At 40.8% G+C, this 18,258-nt stretch overlaps 2 protein-coding genes across 3 annotated transcripts; one reads left to right on the top strand and one right to left on the bottom strand.

Moving 5' to 3' along the window:
- Positions 1-7,650: 7,650 nt before the first annotated feature.
- Scgb1b10 (secretoglobin, family 1B, member 10) lies at positions 7,651-8,832 on the bottom strand. Its single transcript, XM_006540491.1, has 3 exons — positions 8,769-8,832; positions 8,462-8,649; positions 7,651-7,680 (listed from the first exon to the last, which is right to left on the bottom strand). Exons 1-3 carry the CDS (start codon positions 8,830-8,832, stop codon positions 7,651-7,653), a joined length of 282 nt encoding a protein of 93 aa, XP_006540554.1.
- A 6,916-nt stretch (positions 8,833-15,748) lies between these two features.
- Scgb2b10 (secretoglobin, family 2B, member 10) lies at positions 15,749-17,711 on the top strand. Of its 2 annotated transcripts, none has more exons than NM_001378686.1 (3): positions 15,749-15,819; positions 16,294-16,388; positions 17,461-17,711. In NM_001378686.1, exons 1-3 carry the CDS (start codon positions 15,762-15,764, stop codon positions 17,554-17,556), a joined length of 249 nt encoding a protein of 82 aa, NP_001365615.1. In that variant the 5' UTR covers positions 15,749-15,761; the 3' UTR covers positions 17,557-17,711. The 2 variants fall into 2 exon arrangements, with proteins under 2 accessions (NP_001365615.1, XP_897754.2); XM_892661.4 differs by having other exon boundaries at positions 15,762-15,819; positions 16,294-16,466; positions 17,461-17,705.
- Positions 17,712-18,258: the final 547 nt, after the last annotated feature.

Below are 18,258 nucleotides of genomic sequence, written 5' to 3'. Positions count from 1 at the left end.
TTGTTTGTTTGTTTGTTTGTTGATTTTTTGAGACTGGGTTTTGCTTCCCTGGTTGTCCTGGAACTCACATTGTAGACCAGGCTGGCCTCGAACTCAGAAATCTGTCTGCCTCTTTCTCCTGGGTACTGGGATTAAAGGTGTGTGCCACCACGCCCAGCAATAGAGAGGTCCCACAGGGCATGGTTTTAAAAAGCCACGAGTAGTTAAGATTTTCACAAGGTTAGAAAAATTGGGTTAAAGCTTTATCTTTATCACTTGGCTCAGAAATTATTGTATTGACATCTAGTAAATTGTGATTTTACTATTATATATATCTGATTGGATAATTAAGCTTTGAGAGTCATGTTACTATTGGGAAATTAGGTGTTGAGATGGCTGATCATGGGGTGTGTGGGCAGCTGTGTAGAAACTAGATAAACTCGCTAGATTGGAGAGATTAGCTCAGAGGTGAGAATACTTGGAGCATGACCCTGCAGGAACATAGTGTTGTGGTCTGCCAGCACCAGTACTAGACTGGGAATGTGGACCCACAGAACAATAGAGGTGGTAGTTTGACATATTAAATATTTCCTCCAACAGTCAGAAATAAACCTGAAGTAGCTGAATATGTTTAATTATTTAGACAAAATAAAATTTTCTACCTTTTCCTAGCTGTAATTTCAAGACAGGAACACCTTGTTACGTTATGAACCCAATAATGACAGTCACAAAGATTTTTGTAAAGGAAATAACCGTCAGCTTCCTTACCATAGAAGCTGAGAAGCTGCTGGTCCTTTTACACTTTAAGAGGGCCTGTGCAGATAATCATCCCCTAGCAGCGTTTCTCCAGCTGTGCTAGACTCCTAGCTGTAGGTTTAGCGGTCCAAAGACCAACTGAGACTATTTTTTTTCAGTGAGTTAAAAACAAATCAAGGGGTGAACAACCAGCAGTTAAGTTTTAACAATGTTTTTTCTTTTGAACATGAAACACAGTGCAACAAAGAATGAAACAAAAACACAGACAGAAAATGACAGACACGGGCAGATTAGCATGCCAAGGACAGACAATATACAGAGAGGGGAGAACTAGATGTGCCAAAGGGACTTAGATATCCTACCTAAAAGAACCAGAACCAGAAATAAGCATTCCTCCCTTAGAAGCCAGAGAGGAGCACCAAGTCTCCTGACCTCTGTCTGTCTTTAGAGGAGCTCTGAAACAGCTTACATTTATTGTCAAACCATCCCTGGGCAATTGGGAAGGACTGCTTTTCTGAAACCTATTCTCTCTTATGTCTAGGGTGTAAACTAACTCTACTCAGGGTCCAAAGACTAGGAACATCTATGAGAATTATCTCTGCACTTCCAGTTTCCAAGGTGTCATTCATTTTATATCACTTAATAGAGCTCCAATGTTAAGATGAGATCTGACAAAGTCAGCTCAGTCAGTCAAAAGGTTCTCCAGGGCAGGGCAAGGATTAAAAAGAAAAAAGAAAATTAGACAACATTGTAACATGACCCCAGCCAGTTCTGAGACTGAAGAAGGTGTGTTTTTTCCCAAGTCTGTTTGTATATCATTTTAATTACAGGCAAGTAATAAGGTCAGTTCTAGGTTAAGGAACAAACAAGGCAATACACACAAATGATTAAGGAATAAGCAAGGCAGTAAACAAAGTCCCATAATCACTGTTTCTAGGGGCTTAACTGGATGACCAAGATATGTGAGCCTACTTCCCTATCCTAACCCAAAGTCAAATACTTGCATGAAACCTACTTCCTTGTCCTGGCTCAAAGTCAAATTCCTACCAAGTTATCAGAATTGGGTCTAAAATCTCTCTACATCTTTCTGAGTCTGATTTATGCACTGATACAATGTGGCATGCATATGCAATAGACTTATACTAATCCTTCTCTAACTTGTCTGGGGAATTCAAACCTCACCCATACCTCTACTTGCAGAATTCCCTATGACCATGATTAATATTGCAATTTTAACTTCCTTCTGATAAGAACCCATTCAGCTAGCACCTGAGATTCCAGAAATTATTCCCCATGCTATAGGATATTTTGGTACCTACAACCATCAACCAATAAACTTTGCCATTCCTGGATATTTCACCCCCCTCTCTCCTAAATGTATGTAAACCATAAATCACCCCATGTAATGTTCATCTATGTCCTTGTACCTGGTCTTGTTATTTTTCTATTTCCAAAACACCTCCTTTTTCCATCATGTACCATATCAGTCTAAATTCCCAAGGCAGAGAGAGTCAAATCATGTATTATGTATTATTGTGTATTGTGATGGATTATGCCATTTTTATCATAGCAGGTTGTGAGCAGCCCTGTGGTAGCTGGGAATAAACCTGGGTCGTCTGAATGATCAGCTAGTTCTCTTAACCATTAACACATCTATTTAACTCCAAAAGTGAGCTTTTTATAAAATAATTTTTAAGTGGAGCTTTGCTGTAACTCAGGGTGCCCTCAAACGTGCTATGTAGCTAAGGATGACTTAGAACTTCTGATCATCCAATCTGTACCTCCATGTCCTGTTTACTCAAATGTATGCAACCATCACATTTTTGTCGAGTTCTGAACATTAAACCCAGGGACTAGTGCATGTTAGTCAAGAACTCTGTACATATAGCTACATTTCAAGCCCAAGAGGTAAATTATATATATATATATATATATATATATATATATATATATATATATATATATTAAATACATTGTAATATTATATATTATAATGTATTTTATAATATAATATATTGATTCCAAATAATAAGAGTTAAATTATATATGTATATATATATATATATATTAGACATATATATATCACCCAATAATACAGGGAATTCTGGAACAACTCATCTCTATATCCACAATATACGGGTGACATTTGTCGTTTTCTTCAGCTTCCTGAGTATGCTGACCAACTTTTATAGATCAGTATCATGGCTCCTTTTGTAAAGCTGGAGGAGGATGCATAGTGCTAAATCTTACCCAGGAACAGAAGCAGAGCTCCAGCAAAGGATTCTCTCTGGCACAGGATGTTGTCTATGGAAAAATATCTGACCCTTCCAAGGCAACTTCCAAAAGAGTCAAGAAAAATAATGATCTTGTAGGATGTGGCTGAAAGGTAGGAATGTAGTTAGGCTTATAAGAAGCTACAGTGGGACAGCTGTGGCTTCAAAGTTTCATGCTCCTTGAAACTTTCCACACATAGTCACCTCTAACGGGGCAGTATTAGGAGATGGGGCTATTGGTGTGTGATAAGAATCCACTGTACCTTTTGTTAGCTACTTTGTGGGTTCTTCTTTCTTCCACGTTCCCTCATCCTCTTTCTTCCACCATTTCAAACTCCTAACACTAGATGAGAGATTTTTTGTTCGTTTATTTTTTTTCTTTTTTGGTTTGTTTTGAAAACAACATGGAGGGGAAAGGAAATAGATCCCAGAATAAAATCAGCGGTCAGAAAGGTGGCAATATTATCATTAGACTACTTCTTGATAATTTGGGCAATGACCTCATGAGGAAACATTGAACTTTCTTGTCAGGATATATAATTTCTTCTTACTATTTCTATTTTACACCTGACTACTTAAAAGACCATGACCAACAACAATCAACCACCCTTCTCAGGACCATAGCAATTATACAGCCTCTCAAATGTCCCCAGAATTCTACACATCACAAATCACATAAACTATTTGTAGCTGGCAAAATTATGCCTGTGCTAGAGAGTGAAGCAAATCATAGTCTAAACAGTGGAAAATGTGAAGCTCCCCTCACATCCTACACCTGGGATTAAAATATCTCTGTTTTTTTTGTTGTTGTTTTTTTTTTTTTTTTTTTTGAGGAACCAACATTTCAAAATTCTCATAAAATTTACCTGTATCAGTTTTAAGCAATTAACTCTGCAATACTCATGAAGAATTTGTAAACAGAAATGCTTTCACTAAAATAAGCACTTTTTTGATTCACTGAAGAAGGTTTTCAGATGACCTCCCCCACTCAATTCAAATCTTTACGAGTTTTCATTGCATCCAAAGTTTTTCATTTCCTAAAGAAAATGTAAAAAAAAAAAAAAAAAAAAAAAACACTGTTCCCAGTGCAAAACATTTGAGGAATTTCATTCTGTGGTTAACATAATCTTTATGTATATAAGAAGACAGACATGTGCAGTCTTTTCTATAACTCATTGTGTCTTGGATGCTATTGTTCCTTTCTTAATAATATTTGTAAAATGTAAAGTAAGCAGAGCACTATTTGGTCTGTGCCCATGGATAAATTAGGCTTCAGAAAGGAGAAAGCACAGTGGACCCTTTTGTTTTCCCATTGCAGGCTTTTTTGTTGTTTGTTTTTTTCTCACACGCACATTTCCATCAGCAATTTTTTCCAGAGTCAAAATAATTTCCCCAATATTTCTTAACACAGTTTTAGGAAGAAGAGAAAGAACAAAACAGAAAATCCCCTCTCTTAGTAGAATAAGAGATGCACCACTAGTTGTGGCCCCAGTAAATTTTTAATGGAGTCTCAAAAAAATATCCATATCTTCATCTCTTCATCCCTTTATCCCTTCATCCCCTGCTTTTTTCTCCACTGCAGTTGAAATCCCATTTTCCATTCTGCTTTACATCTATGCTGGGAATCAGTAGCTTTTGCTGGTTTATGGTTTGTTCTTTATTCCATTTTGTTCCCCTCACCTTCTTGAACTGTTTCAACCCCATAACACTAGGTAGAGGGGAAAAAAGGAAAGAGAACAGAAGACATCTCCAAATAAACGCAGGGGTTTAAATGAGATGATATCGTTTGTCTACTTCCTGCTGATCAAGAGTGTCTAGTTCCTTAAAGCAAGTTTGATTTCTTTGTTTGTTTCTTTGTTTTGTGTAAAAAATCTGAGCTCCTACCATATTGCTTAGTCTTTTACAGTCCTTGGTGACAAGTGAGTATTTTCTGTGCACTCTAGGTGCATAACACTGATAAAACTGTACTAAGCATGATCAAAATATTAAAAAAGAAGCTGAGCAGTAGAGGGAATGTCTTTAATCCAAGCACTCATGTGGTAAATACATGTGAATCGTAGTGAGTTCATGGTCAGCATAATCTACACAGCAAGTTCCAGGCTGGCCAGGACTAAATAGTGGAAATATCTGAAAAGAAGAAAGAAAAGGAGAGGAAAAACAGAAATGAAAAGAGGAGGAAGAAGAGGAGTAACAAGAGGAGGAGGAAAATGACTAAAAGGAAGAGGAAGAAGAAGAAATTTGAAGGCTGGGTCTTGGTGGTACATTTCTTAAATCCTAGAAAAAAGGGACACATGTAGACAGCTCTCTCCACCTTTCAGCACAGCCTAGTCTATATCGTGAGATCCTATCTCAACCAAAAAAAATTCAAATGGGAAGTATCAAATAACATCAGGAATGAAGGAAAGAACATCACTTAAGTCCCAATAGTAAAAGAATAACAAGTGATGATAAACACCTTTCTCTGATGGAAATGAACACTGGCCGATCAAGTACATTAGAACAATATTTCTCTAAAGTTAAATTCTTTCAATGACTGGAGTAAAGAAGCTTTCTTCTTAACTGTATCAGGGAGAAAAGAGTTACTACACCCAACAGTAAACTTATTTAAATATCCTACATGAAAGTTTGTATGAAAATCCACTAGAATTTTAGGAAATCCCAGCTAAACAAGTAGAGCTGTTCATCAGATGAAGGGGCTCTGTGTTTTTTAATATGTAAAGAGAAGCATGGTAGAAAAGCCTTCTCTGACTTAAATGTGTAGTTAGGAGAGTTCGGTCACAGCATCTACATAGCCCCTAGAGCACCCTTAGCTTCCAGAAGGCAGGAGACCTCCTTCAGAAGCAACCTCTGGCTAGACAATGGTTAGTTGTAGGCCAAGGCCACAGATATCAGGCCCCAGTCTACTTAAGATGGCCTCCTAATGTGCTGTGTGATTTGAATCTGATTCCTTGTGACCTGTGGTGGAAACTTGGTTACCATCATAAGGTCTCAAGATGTAATGTGATGGAGAACAGGAGACAACTGGAAATGTGATTAGGTCTCTGGAGTGTTGCCATGGAAAGGTACAAATGCTATAGATTGGGTGAATACTGGAGACAACCCACACACTGACTTGGCGACAAGTCTTATGCAATTCTCTGTGTCTATGTTGGTGATGGGGTCCACAACAGAAGCTAAGAGGTTAGGCTACAGGACTGTGGATCTGGAGACTTTAAAATGATTAGTTTTTATGTATTTATGTATTTATGTATTTATGTATTTATGTATTTATGTATTTATGTATTTATGTATTTATGTATTTATGTATTTATGTATTTATGTATTTATGTATTTATGTCTTTATGTCTTTATGTATTTGTGTATTTGTGTATTTGTGTATTTATGTATTTATGTATTTATGTATTTATGTATTTATGTATTTATGTATTTATGTATTTATGTATTTATGTATTTATGTATTATTTATGTATTATTTATGTATTATTTATGTATTATTTATGTATTTATGTATTTATGTATTTATGTATTATTTATGTATTATTTATGTATTTATGTATTTATGTATTTATGTATTTATGTATTTATTTATTTATAAATACTCAACCATGGTTATTTTATCATAGTCTTATGAAAAAGAATAATACATTTTACTCTTTTCAGCGCATACTCTATAATGATAAAGACTGTACATGTTGGGCCTTCCATGAGCCTGTACATCATGAGGAAAAAAAATATACATATATATATATATATATATATATATATATATATATATATATATATATACACACACACACACATTATTCCGGGTATGAAGATCTGACTCATTGATGGAGCAGTAAGGCACATGGCCTTGAGACTGGCCACAGACAACTATTTGGTGACTGGTGTGGGAAACGACTTCCTGCCATGTCCACAGAGAAGAGCCACAGGACAGATCCTAAAGCCCTAGGACCTTGGGTCCCCACTCCATGTACCACCCAGTGGGGAAGTACCTGTGTTCAGAAATGGGTAGTGATATTAGGATAACCTGAATTCTGTTCTGGCCAGGTCCCTCTCTGATATCCAGGCTGAAATTCTGTTCAATGTGAGGGGCAGGAAGCCACAAAAGCTTTTGAAATAGGTACTTTTATTTTATTTTCTACATGGGACACACTGTGACACACAGACATGCATAACTGGATAATGTACCAAACACTAGGGAGCAGGGACAGATTCTGCTATCTAAAGCATGGGTGGTCCTCAACAAACTCTTGGTATTCCTGGTCCTACTCAGTTCCATGTTCCTGGGGAGTTCAGTCTGGGAGGTCATCTATGTGCCCTGTGGACCCTGTCCCATGAGGGTGACAGACACTCTAGAATAATTACTATGGTATCTTAGCATTCTCTAATGCATTCTGTATGGCATTTTGGCAGCACCACAATTGAGCTTTGACACCTCAATGTACTAGAGGTTGTCACTGCAATATCCTTCAATCAAATCAGACCCAAACTTGAATCCAAAAATCCAGACTCCCCAATGAATTGCAAGGTTTTTACTGTTGGATTCCTGTTCTTAGACACCTGAAGGGAAGGGCTATAGCCTGCTGCATCTATGCAGGTGAGCAGGCAAATGGCTTCCTTGAGAGCAGAGTTGTAGCCATCAACATAGTGGGCTGGCTTCTATTTTTTCCTGCAAACAGAAAGCTAAGTGAGACTTCAGGGGTGAAGGAGACCTCATGCCCCACTGACCATGCACTGAGACACCGTCTAGAAAGACCTGCAGCCAATTTTCAATTGCTCTTCTATCTGACCAGGACCAAGGAGCCTTGACCCCAACCTGTTGAGACAAGCTTTGAAAAGAGCCCCAAATCCAGCCAGATGGGAGGAGCCAACTTGGGAGACAACATAGTCCCAGTGGGACCAAATGGAGAGGAGCTGACATAGCCCCATGTGTGCCACTGTGCAGCTGGGGCTGCAAAAGCAAACTGACTCCTGTCACATGTTGATAATGGCCCTCAAATAACTTCAGGTAAAGGCAGGGCCTTAACACACCTGTTCTAGGGATATGAGGGGGTTCACTTTAATTCTACCCTTGAATGTCAACATGTGGAGTCCACAAAGTGATCTTCAAAGCTCAGAGAACAGGATAACATATGACTTTTTTGGAGGTGGGGTGATAGGCTTGAATATTGTGGATAAAATAACTAGGCTAGAGAAGGGTGCCAGGTGCCAAGCTTCTATAGCTAGACTTGGAAGGGTGTGTCAGGAAGTCTGAGGGAGGCCAAACTCAGGCAGGTATCTACTGTGGCTTAGCTGAGCTGAGCAGCCAGAGCCAGCTCAGGCAGTCCTAGAGCTCCTTCCTGCCCCATTCTTCTGACATTCTCAATCAGATGTATCACATAACTTGATTCTCAGTGAAGCTTCAGTGGTGTGCACAAGCCCTGCCCCTAACCAGACACATAGAGACTCACAATGAAACCATTTGCATGTGCCTTGTCTTCCTCCATCAATGTGCTGTCAACACATTGCTTGATTTTTTCAGTATTTTCCAATATTTCAGGATCATCTTTATATTGTTTCACATACTCAGCATACTCTTCTGAGGTTCCGTTTAAAAATAGATGAACATCCTCTTTCATAGCTGGGCAAATGCCACAATCTGGAACACAAAGAAAAGGTGACCCTCACTTGAAAGACCTGCATCAGTATATCCCAGAGGATAGAGGGTGTGAGAGCCTAGATAGCTTGCATCCCTGACCCCCACATGGTAATACCCACCTCCCCATGAAGAGAGGAGGAGCAGGGCAACCCCAAAGATCACCACAGCACCAGCAAGCATCATGATATTGGTGGCAGGTGTTCTTACACAGTTTGTTCCCCTTCTTTAACTGCACTGTTTGGCTCAGTGGGCAGGGAGGGGCCCATATCTGAGCCTCTCCATGCCCCTCCCTGTACACATCTTAGAACTTCCTGAGGGTGTGTGTTTGCATCATTGAGAGATATGTATTTTGGCAAGAGCCTGGTCAATAACCTATTTCAGCTTGTTTGCCTTCTTAGTGATCTTCTTAAGATATGACAAATGTCACTTGTCAATTGACAGCCAAAGGGAAAGTCTGACTAGGGATAGGATCAAATGGTCTCTCACTCAGAACTCCATAATTAAACCTGTGTCCTCCTGTCACACACCGAACCTCAAGAGCAATACTCATAGTCAGTTCTAAACAAGCCAAACTTCAGACCACTGGCCATGTGACACTTGCCCTGTCTTTGTCTGCCCCTAATTCCATATGCTTTCTTCCTTCCCTTGAACCAAGCTCTTCAACCCATGCTTATCCTACTGTTGTAGGCATCCTTCAATTTGACCTTTTTGTTGTTGTTGGTATGCATTTTCTGAGATAGCGTCTCTCTACACAGCCTTCCTAAAGAATGACAAAAGAGCTGTCAAAAGAACCCTTTCATGAAGCTTAAAATGGCAATTCCAAGGGGGGCAGTGAATCTCCTATCTGAGTGACTGGGCTTAAGGAGTCTGCTTCCAGGGTGTGTGAAGCAGGGGACCTACCTTCTACGACCAGGCTGTCCTGGAAATACGTAGAACAGGTTATTCTTGGACACACAGAAGTCTTTGTGACTCCCTCCCATGTGAATAGTGGAATAAAAGGCAACTAATTTCACTTCTGCCTAAACTTAACTCCTTAAACCCATTGTTGAGGTTTTCTGTTTTTGTTTGTTTGTTTGTTTGTTTTGTAACTTTTTGTTTTGTTTTGTTTTGTTTTTAAAGAGGATCTTGCCCAGGTTGGTCCTGACCTCATAAACTTCCTGAGAAATGAGTGTGTGGTCCTGCCTGCCTGCCTAACTATCTGTCTTCTCTTTGTCTGTCTGTGCGTCTGTCTGTCTCTCTGTCTGTTAATGTGTATGTGTGGTAGATTCAACATTCTTAGGGGCTGGTGGAAATCATTGTCAAAATCAGTTAGCAATGAACAGGTATGGTAATTCTCACCTTTGATCTCAGTATTTTGGAGGAAGAGCTTTCCTATCTTTGTGAGCTAGAGGTCAGGCTGGTCTACACAAAGAGTTCTAGGCTACCCAAAATTACACAGGAAGACCCTGTTAATAAACATCATTAGTGTGCTCATTATGTTCTCACTTCAAGTGCCTTGTGCTCATTATCTCATAGCTAAGCAAGGATATTTCAGTTCTGAGCTATCTGGCCTTCTAATTGGTCACTGCCAGACTATGCATTGCTGCTCTAGCTATTCTGACTACTGATCAAAAAACCTGCTTTATGGTCATTTTCAATATTCCACAGCTATCCTGTAAAAATTAGAGTCCAATCAAAGTTGGAATCCCAAGCTCCTGAAGGCTCATCATCAGACCATCTGTGCCAGTGTGTTCCGCTGATCTTTGCTACCACAGAATTCCAGATGACCCTTCAACCCCCTCTACCTGGGCCTGTAGTAGAGCATCTCCCACTGCACAGGGACATCAGGGGACTGTTGGAAGGGTGCTAAGAGGCAAGACTGTAGTAGGCCCCCTGCTCCACCCACCTTGGAAGTGGACTGCTTAAGCCCATTCACTCAGATAGAGAGAAATTGTCACCCCTGGCATTGCCATTTTAGGCTTCATTAAAGGGTTCTTTTGACAGTCTTTTGTCCTTCTTTAAGAAGTGTGGGCTGAACAAACACCAATGGAGGAGCCTGAAGACAGCAGAGAAAAGCCTGAGGCAGACATGTGAAGGCTGAAGGGTCAGCAGGATGAGCTATGAAATCTGCCAAGAGTCTTACTGCTCTATTATAGTTGAAGTATTTGACGGGGGAAATGCAGGAAAGAGTAGGTAGGGTCATGGAATGAAGAGAGAAAGAGGAAGACTCTGAAGAAGAATACAATGGATCCAGAGGACAGGATAATTAGAACCAAATTGCCAGAAGTGGTCTAGGAATTTGTACAGTCTTTGGAGACTACACTAGGGCCTGGAGACTCATCATGGCAGATTGCCAAAAAGGCTCAGCTTCCTGTCCATGCTGTGGAGGAACTGCAGCACAGGTAGGCCTCAGGGTGCCATGCTAGTAAGAGGACTGCTCAAGAGAGCATACCACTGCTGCCTCTACCACCTGCTACCAGTTGGAGTTAGTCTCTTGCTGCTGTGTATTCAAATGCTAAGTACTGGAACCCAGGAGTTGGAATCCCCCAAACCTCCAACTACTTGCCAATCTCTAACATATTCTCACAAACACAAGATGTTGCTTAGAAAATTCGTTCACCTAAATCTCTCACTATCTAAGAAAATGTGACTGCCAGGCAATGATGGAGAGAGGAGAGGTATTCTGTGACTTTTTTTTCTGGGCTGAGTGTCACAGGTAGGGATCATAAGGCAAGAAAAGAGGAGAGAAGAAGAGGAAGAAGATGGAGAAAGGGGAAGGCTGCCATGGGGCCTGATGTCTCAGGAGCACATGACCAGGAGCTGTGGACCATGAGAACAGGCTGATGGAGCAGAAATAACCCTGGGCAACACTTAAACAGCAATTAACATCAGTCCTATGGATGTTATGCAAGTCAAAATAGTACACAACCTGTCTGATCTAGGTTTACAGCCTATTAAATTATATACAAATCTTTGTGTCTCATATAGAGGCCAGCTAAAATATATATTTCATTTATAGCCACTTTCTGCTCCTTGTTGTGAAACATGATGGGCAATGAAGAAGCCAAGCCAGCCTGGGAGAGCATCCCCATACCTGAGCACAATTTTTTCTTTGTGATTGAGGGTATCCCAAAGAGGTAACTGGGACACCTGCCTCAACTTCCAACAAGTGGGGATCACAGGGGAGAAGCACTATATCTTCATCTCATTGATTTTGACTTTGCCAGTCATCAGACTGCTCTGTGTACACCTGAAACTGGAATTTACCATTTAACCAGTGTGTTTATTATTTATAGAGTCTGTACATTAGCTATGACACCTCTTTTCCATAATTGTGACCCAAGAGAGAACCAGGGCCTTCATATGCTCTGCCCTCCCTGCCTGAAATGCTTTCCCTTCATATTCCTGTGAAATTTGTCACCTAAATTCCCAGACTGAATCAAAAACCAATATAACAGAGGGAGGGCCAGCTACAGCTTTCACCATGTTTAAGGCAAATACCAAATACCCACATTGAACCTTTGTCCCTAGTGTGCCAACACTGAGGAATGTATGGTATGTCTTTGAGAAGGAATATAGAGCCTCTGCTCTCTATCTTCCACAATCCCCTGTTGCCTTTCTGCAGTTCACCCTGTGTTCAGATTACACAATTCCCAGGCTACCTGAAGTTGCCCTATTTTATACCTTCAAGATTCCAGACCATGAAGCAAGTTAAACTCTTTCCTACATAAATAACCTAGTCTTGGTTCATTTATCATAGCAACACAACCTGAATTACAACCCTACAGTCCACATGGAATCCTTGTATATAAGAAGACACCTGATCTTCACCATAGCAAATACTCTGAATCCCGTTTCCTCTTCTATAACTTCCCTTTCCTTGTCTGACTTTTGGTGTTCTTTAGATGTCTGAATGCTCAGTAGAGTAAAGCCTTCCTCTCTCCCAGAGTCAGCACACATAGGAGGTCTTCACAAATGCTGGTTACACTGGCAAAAGGGCTATCTCACTTCTCTCAGGTCTATAAACTAGACCCTACTTAAAACAAGCAACACTATCTTGTCATATAATCAGCCTTAGTTTCAAACTACTCTTCCCACATGCCTATGTTACATAAGTGTTTATGCCTAAGTAATTTGGTTGGTATTTAATTTTAAAAGTAAAGGTTATCTGTGTTTTGATAAGGCACAATTAAGTAGTTTGTTGTAAAAGGCACTTGACTGTCACAATCTGTACAGCACATGGTGACAGAATGAACTTTACTGAAGGCTTAAATAGTCCAAAGCCTTTGAATTTTACTGGTTATCTGAGCCAAACAGGATTTGCCTCCTGTAACTGTTTGGTCAATTAGGTGCCAAGTACTGAGATCTAATTGTGAGCTCTCTGCTCGGTCCACTGGTCTTTGTTTTTATGACCTTGCATGTCCTGAGGGCTGAGATGGACTGCAGAATGTGCCCACTAGGGGCTTCTCTCTTCTGCACAGGGTTGGGAATAGAGACAAATGCATCATGTCGTTAAGTAAGTGTCTAATGACCAGTGACCCGTTGCTACTCTAATTTAATCATGGTGTTGTATCACTGTAACAGTAATCTTAACTAAGACAGATGACATTTATATCTGTTCATACAAAGTGGCCAGGAAAAACACTGAAGGCCTTCAGTTGCTCTCCACCATGTAGATGTGTGTATATACATTATATCTGTTTATTCATAAATATATGCATATGTGTGTGTTTATTTGACATTTTATTTAGTTTGAAAGTATGTGTATGGGGATTGTGCCTGCATGAGTGTCTTATGCAATACTGAATGCTTTCCCTGTGGAGGTCACAGGATAGCACTGGATCCTCTGGAACAGGAGTTACAGAGGGTTGTTAGCTACCATGTGGGAACTGGGAAGTGATTCTGTATCCTTTTTATAGCTGAGACCACCTTATATTTTTTGAGACAGGGCCTATTACTGGAGCTTGCTAATGGCTAGATGGACTGTCCAGTAAGCTCTCTGGTGCTGGAGTTACCAGGGGTAACTTTGTGCCTAGCTGTCCTCACAAGTTCAGAGGGTAGGAAACCATGGAATCAAGAGTGTATGCCAATCAACTACTTCACTTACTGGCCTGTCTCCCAAGCTCACCCTGCTGCTTTCTTGAGAACATATAGCTCACAGTGAAGGACTGAAGGAGGGTCTACTCCCAGGAGAAAATCTACAATTGCTCTGGAATACTTCTGTGAGATGCAAGAATACTTACTTTCATCCATGCTCATTTATATGCCACACAACCATTCACAAAAGCATGGTTTTATAGGTTATTTCAAAATTCTACTATAATCCAATATCATGTTGTTTAGTTTTTTTGTTCAAATTGTTTTATATTTGTCAATTAGGAGCCTGTTCATGCTTTCTCATGCCAGTTTCCACAGAAAATTCTAGATGTCTGTTCATGTGTTTGTGTACTTGTGTATGTGCCTGTGTATGGACAGTGGTACTAAGATGTATGTGTGTGTGTGTGTGTGTGTGTGTGTGTGTGTGTGTGTGCGTGCTTGTGCATGTGAAGGTCAGACAACAATTAATTAATTAATTAAAGGAATTAATTCTCTTCCTTTACCAGGTGGTTTCTGAGATTTGAACTCAGGTCTTCACCTTCAATCACTGCACCTTTAATCACTGAGCTATCTCAACATCTTTCCACACGATTTTTTGAGACCAAGTCTCTTATTGAACATGAGGTTCACATGGAATTAGACATATATGCCAACACTCTTATGGGTTCTAGGGTTTGAACTCTGGACTATATGCTTGCAAATTAAGCAATTTGCACACAGAGCTATCTCTTTGGTTGCTCATGTTTATGAGTGTAGTGCTGTAAGATATCCCTAGGGCTTTGCCCATGCTAAAAAAATCATTGCCACTATTGTAGAAAACTAGTGACAATATGCCAGGTGAGAAGCAACATTTCTAATCACAGTTTGAAAAGGTACAGTCCATCACAGTCAGTTAGGCACAGTGAAGGAACTCGAGGTGGTTGTTCACATTTACAATCAGGAAGCAGAGAGTCATGAATGGTTCGGCTCAGCTTGTTTACATCTGTCCTCCCTATATGTAACCATAGTACATGCTTCCACATAAAAGTAAGTCTACCCACCTCAATTGAACAAACCTAAAAACACCCACTCAGAAATTTGTTTCTATGGCAACATTCAACCCAGTCAGAATGATCATCGAGATTAATCATCACACACTGCAAACAGGGTGAGCATCAATTTAAGACCTGCTTGTCTTAAGAAGCATGAACTAACACACACAGCTGACAATCATACCTGTGCTGGAAATGTCTTCCTTAGGGTAAGTATGTTGCTCTGAACTTGAGACACTATATACACACAGCACTTCCTGTGTTCTGAGGAGCAGTGTAGTTTACAGGCAGGCAGTTCACAGTACCTTGAGGGGTTGTGGAATGCAGAGTTCATATTCAGGGTTGAATACCTCACTGTACCACTCACTGCTCTCACGACAAGGACAATACTGTTCAAACCACTTTAAGACATGGTTCCTAACAGAGCTGAGAGTGGACAAGCTGAACATGACAACAGGAATGAGCAACTGGGGATTGAAGCACAATTTGTGGTACAAAAGCATCATTAGCCCCCAAGGATGTCCATACTGTCAATGAGCTGGGGACTACCCTGGCTGAGTGTCACAGAGAGGTAGATGGTGCCTCCTTGTCCTCAGCCTTTCAATACAAAGGTCTCAGTTGCTAGGACAATGGGATCAAGAATAGGTAAGGAGTTTGACAAGGAAGCACAGGCGACAAGTAAAACAGGACCACAGGTCATTTTGTCCAGCACTTGAGCTGCTTGCAAAGATCAGCTCTAAATCCTCTTTGGCAAAGGTACAAACAACTCTCCAGAAACTGATGACATCAGGCTGTCTCAGGCTGTTTGTTCTTCAGAGTGGGAGGGGCCCCCATGCTGCTGCCTCTATACAAGTTGAAAGGAGATCCACAGGTGCTAGGCTCTATCCCAAATGGTGTTTGGAACTCCTGGAGGCATGTTTGCAGAAGGGTGTGGCTGGGCTCAGAGCTATAATGGTTTATAAAGAAGAGGAGCTGCTGTGAGAGGAGCATTTAGCACTCTTCACCATGAAAGGGACCCTTCTGCTGGCCTTGCTGGTGACTGGAGAACTGAGCTTCCAGACAAGTGAGAGTGGTACCCTTGTTCATCCCATCTCAGTCCCATGGAGATATCTAAGTGGGGCCCTGAGACAGACCTAGGTATCCTTGGGAGGACAATGGCAAGGAGCTTCAGAAGACAATTCATGCTTTCTGCTCTGAGTTAAAATTGTTGGGTTTGTGGGACGTGGAGACAGAGGTGTGCTGGTGATGATACTCATGATGAAGGGAGTTTAAATGCACAGTTGAAGCTGAGGAAAATGTTGGGCTTAAGTGAAGTTCAAATATCAAGGTCTGTCAACTCATGGATGTTTTTCTGCTAGTCCTGAATATTTCATGTAAACCATGCTGTTACTGTGAGGCTGAAGCCTTTGGGAGGGTTTGACTATGAGAAAAGTCAGTTAAGGCATTTGTAGATTGTACAAGGAATACTGAGCCTCTGCTTTGACTTTTAACAATTTAACAATTGTCTTTTAACGGTATTTTCTCTCTGTGTTTGCAGCAGAATCACTTGTTCCTTTTTTCAATGTCTATGCAAGTGTTCTCTCTGGAAAAAGATTGTATCAAGAACTCCAGACATTCAATGCTACTGCAGAGGTAAAGGTGGCCTTGGAAAAAAATCTGTGGCTGCTAGAGGAAAATTTAAGAAACATATTACTGGAACCTCAAATTAAGGCAATTTTCTGCCTACCTCCACTCACCCATGCAACAGATGTTGTAAGGCTGTGTACTGGTGATAAATGCAACTATTACTGCATGTCATGTGACCTGCAAATGAGAAGTGAAACCCTTGCCCACCCTAGTACACGTAAAGCAGCTTGCCAGTTACACAGCCAGCCTGTTCCTTGTACTATCCTGCAGTTCACTCCCACATGATGGGTAAACATGGGCTTCTCACCCATAGTAGGAACAGGGTAGTCCTTCGGGTGGCCTCTGCACAGGTTTGGTACCCCCAGCTCTAGTCTAAGATGCTTGAAATTTCTCTCCAGTGTCTATTTTGGAACATCGCAGGGGTCTATTATTCCCCAGCCATCGATGAATCCCATTTCTGGGGGCATCATCTGTGCTATAACAAAACCTCCCACCACATCTAAAATGTCATACCCACCCCTGGGAGTGCCTACAGTTGCTCACCACTGTTGTCTCTTGTCCTCTCTTGTTTCAAGCATAACTGGATTGCAGACATGTATATTTTGAACAGTGCAGCTCTCACCCTATTTCCCAAAGTATTTTACTTGAGTATCAGATCTTGAAAAACCATAGTGCTATCCCAATTGATTTTCCCCTCACAAGTTCACATGGAGGACATATTTTTAACATGGCTACACAGCCAATGTGCCTGGAGAGAGGTACTCAGGTGTGGGAGATATCAACAAACTCATTCTCAGCTCTACTTTCCTGCTCTAGACCTAGCTCCCATCATATTTTCCAGAACCTTTTCCACATCTTCCCTGCTGGCTATGGTGATTTTCAGGCTTCCTCCTGAAGGTTGTGAGTGGTATCAAGTTCCCTTGAGGCAGAATTTGTTACTGGAGACCTGAATCACTGCATGGGATTTTCTTTGCTGTGCATAAGGAGCATTTTCTTTGTGGGTGTTTGAGGAGCCCTGCTGAGGTCTTATACCTTGCCTGTAGACAAAACTGTCCCTCTCTGCATTTTTGTTTTCCAGGAAGCCATGATTGCCAGCCAAGAATCCCAGTCAAACTATGAAGTTGACAATATAAGATCCATATTAGACTATATTTCCAGGCTATTAGGAGAGTAGATGTTAATGTGTTTTGCGTACCCATCTTTGCAACATGTCTGATCCTCGTGCCATCTTGCTGACCTGTCCTCTTTCTTTCCTGAAGTTGGATTCCTGATACTGTTCCTTCATCATTCAGTCTCTTAGACTGATTCTAATAAAAGCTTGCAACTCTGTTCTGTGACCTGTGACTATGTGATGAACAAGGTCTTCAGGGGATCCAGGAGATACTAAGAGAAATGACTTGTATAGTCACTGAGAGCAGGGTGACTGCTTCTGTTTAGACAGGTGATCATGAGAGAGCCTTTCTGATCTCATTTTTATTTAATTTTTGCTGCTGTATAGAAATTTTTGCTGCTGTGTAGACCAAGCTGGCCTTGAACTCACAGAGATTCATGTGTCTCTTCCTCCCAAGTGCTGAGATTATAGATGTGAGCCCGCATGCTCAGTTTACTGGAGCTCTGTGAGACTCTGGAGACTAGGATTTTCAGAGGGAAAATAGCATGTAAGTAGCCACAGGATTCACCAGGTCGTCAGGATAGAAAAGAAGTGGAGAAACACTTCCCTCATGCGATGTATCTGGGCTATATCACAAGACTATGAAATCCTTGTGTCCTGTTATAACAGGAGAGTAGAGCAGAGATCACATGGGTGTGCTTCTCAGATAATCTTGGTCTGATAGTGACATTTATCATTTGACACAACCTGGCTAATATAGCAGTT

The sequence above is a fragment of the Mus musculus genome, chromosome 7 (assembly GCF_000001635.26).
Source record: "Mus musculus strain C57BL/6J chromosome 7, GRCm38.p6 C57BL/6J".
In the NCBI taxonomy this organism is placed as follows: Eukaryota; Metazoa; Chordata; class Mammalia; order Rodentia; family Muridae; genus Mus; species Mus musculus.
The sequence above is the reverse complement of the archived record's forward strand: the minus strand, read 5'-3'. Positions and strand labels throughout refer to the sequence as shown.

Excerpts from the sequence above, each read along its gene's own strand:
- Scgb2b10 (XM_892661.4), top strand. The coding sequence starts at position 15,762 with ATGAAAGGGACCCTTCTGCTGGCCTTGCTGGTGACTGGAGAACTGAGC. Across the intron at positions 15,820-16,293 it reads AGAACTGAGCTTCCAGACAA|CAGAATCACTTGTTCCTTTT; the intron begins GTGAGAGTGGTA and ends CTGTGTTTGCAG. Across the intron at positions 16,467-17,460 it reads TACTGGAACCTCAAATTAAG|GAAGCCATGATTGCCAGCCA; the intron begins GCAATTTTCTGC and ends TTTGTTTTCCAG.
- Scgb1b10 (XM_006540491.1), bottom strand. The coding sequence starts at position 8,832 with ATGATGCTTGCTGGTGCTGTGGTGATCTTTGGGGTTGCCCTGCTCCTC. Across the intron at positions 8,650-8,768 it reads CCTCCTCTCTTCATGGGGAG|ATTGTGGCATTTGCCCAGCT; the intron begins GTGGGTATTACC and ends TTTGTGTTCCAG. Across the intron at positions 7,681-8,461 it reads CACATGCAAATGGTTTCATT|GAAAAAATAGAAGCCAGCCC; the intron begins GTGAGTCTCTAT and ends TTCTGTTTGCAG.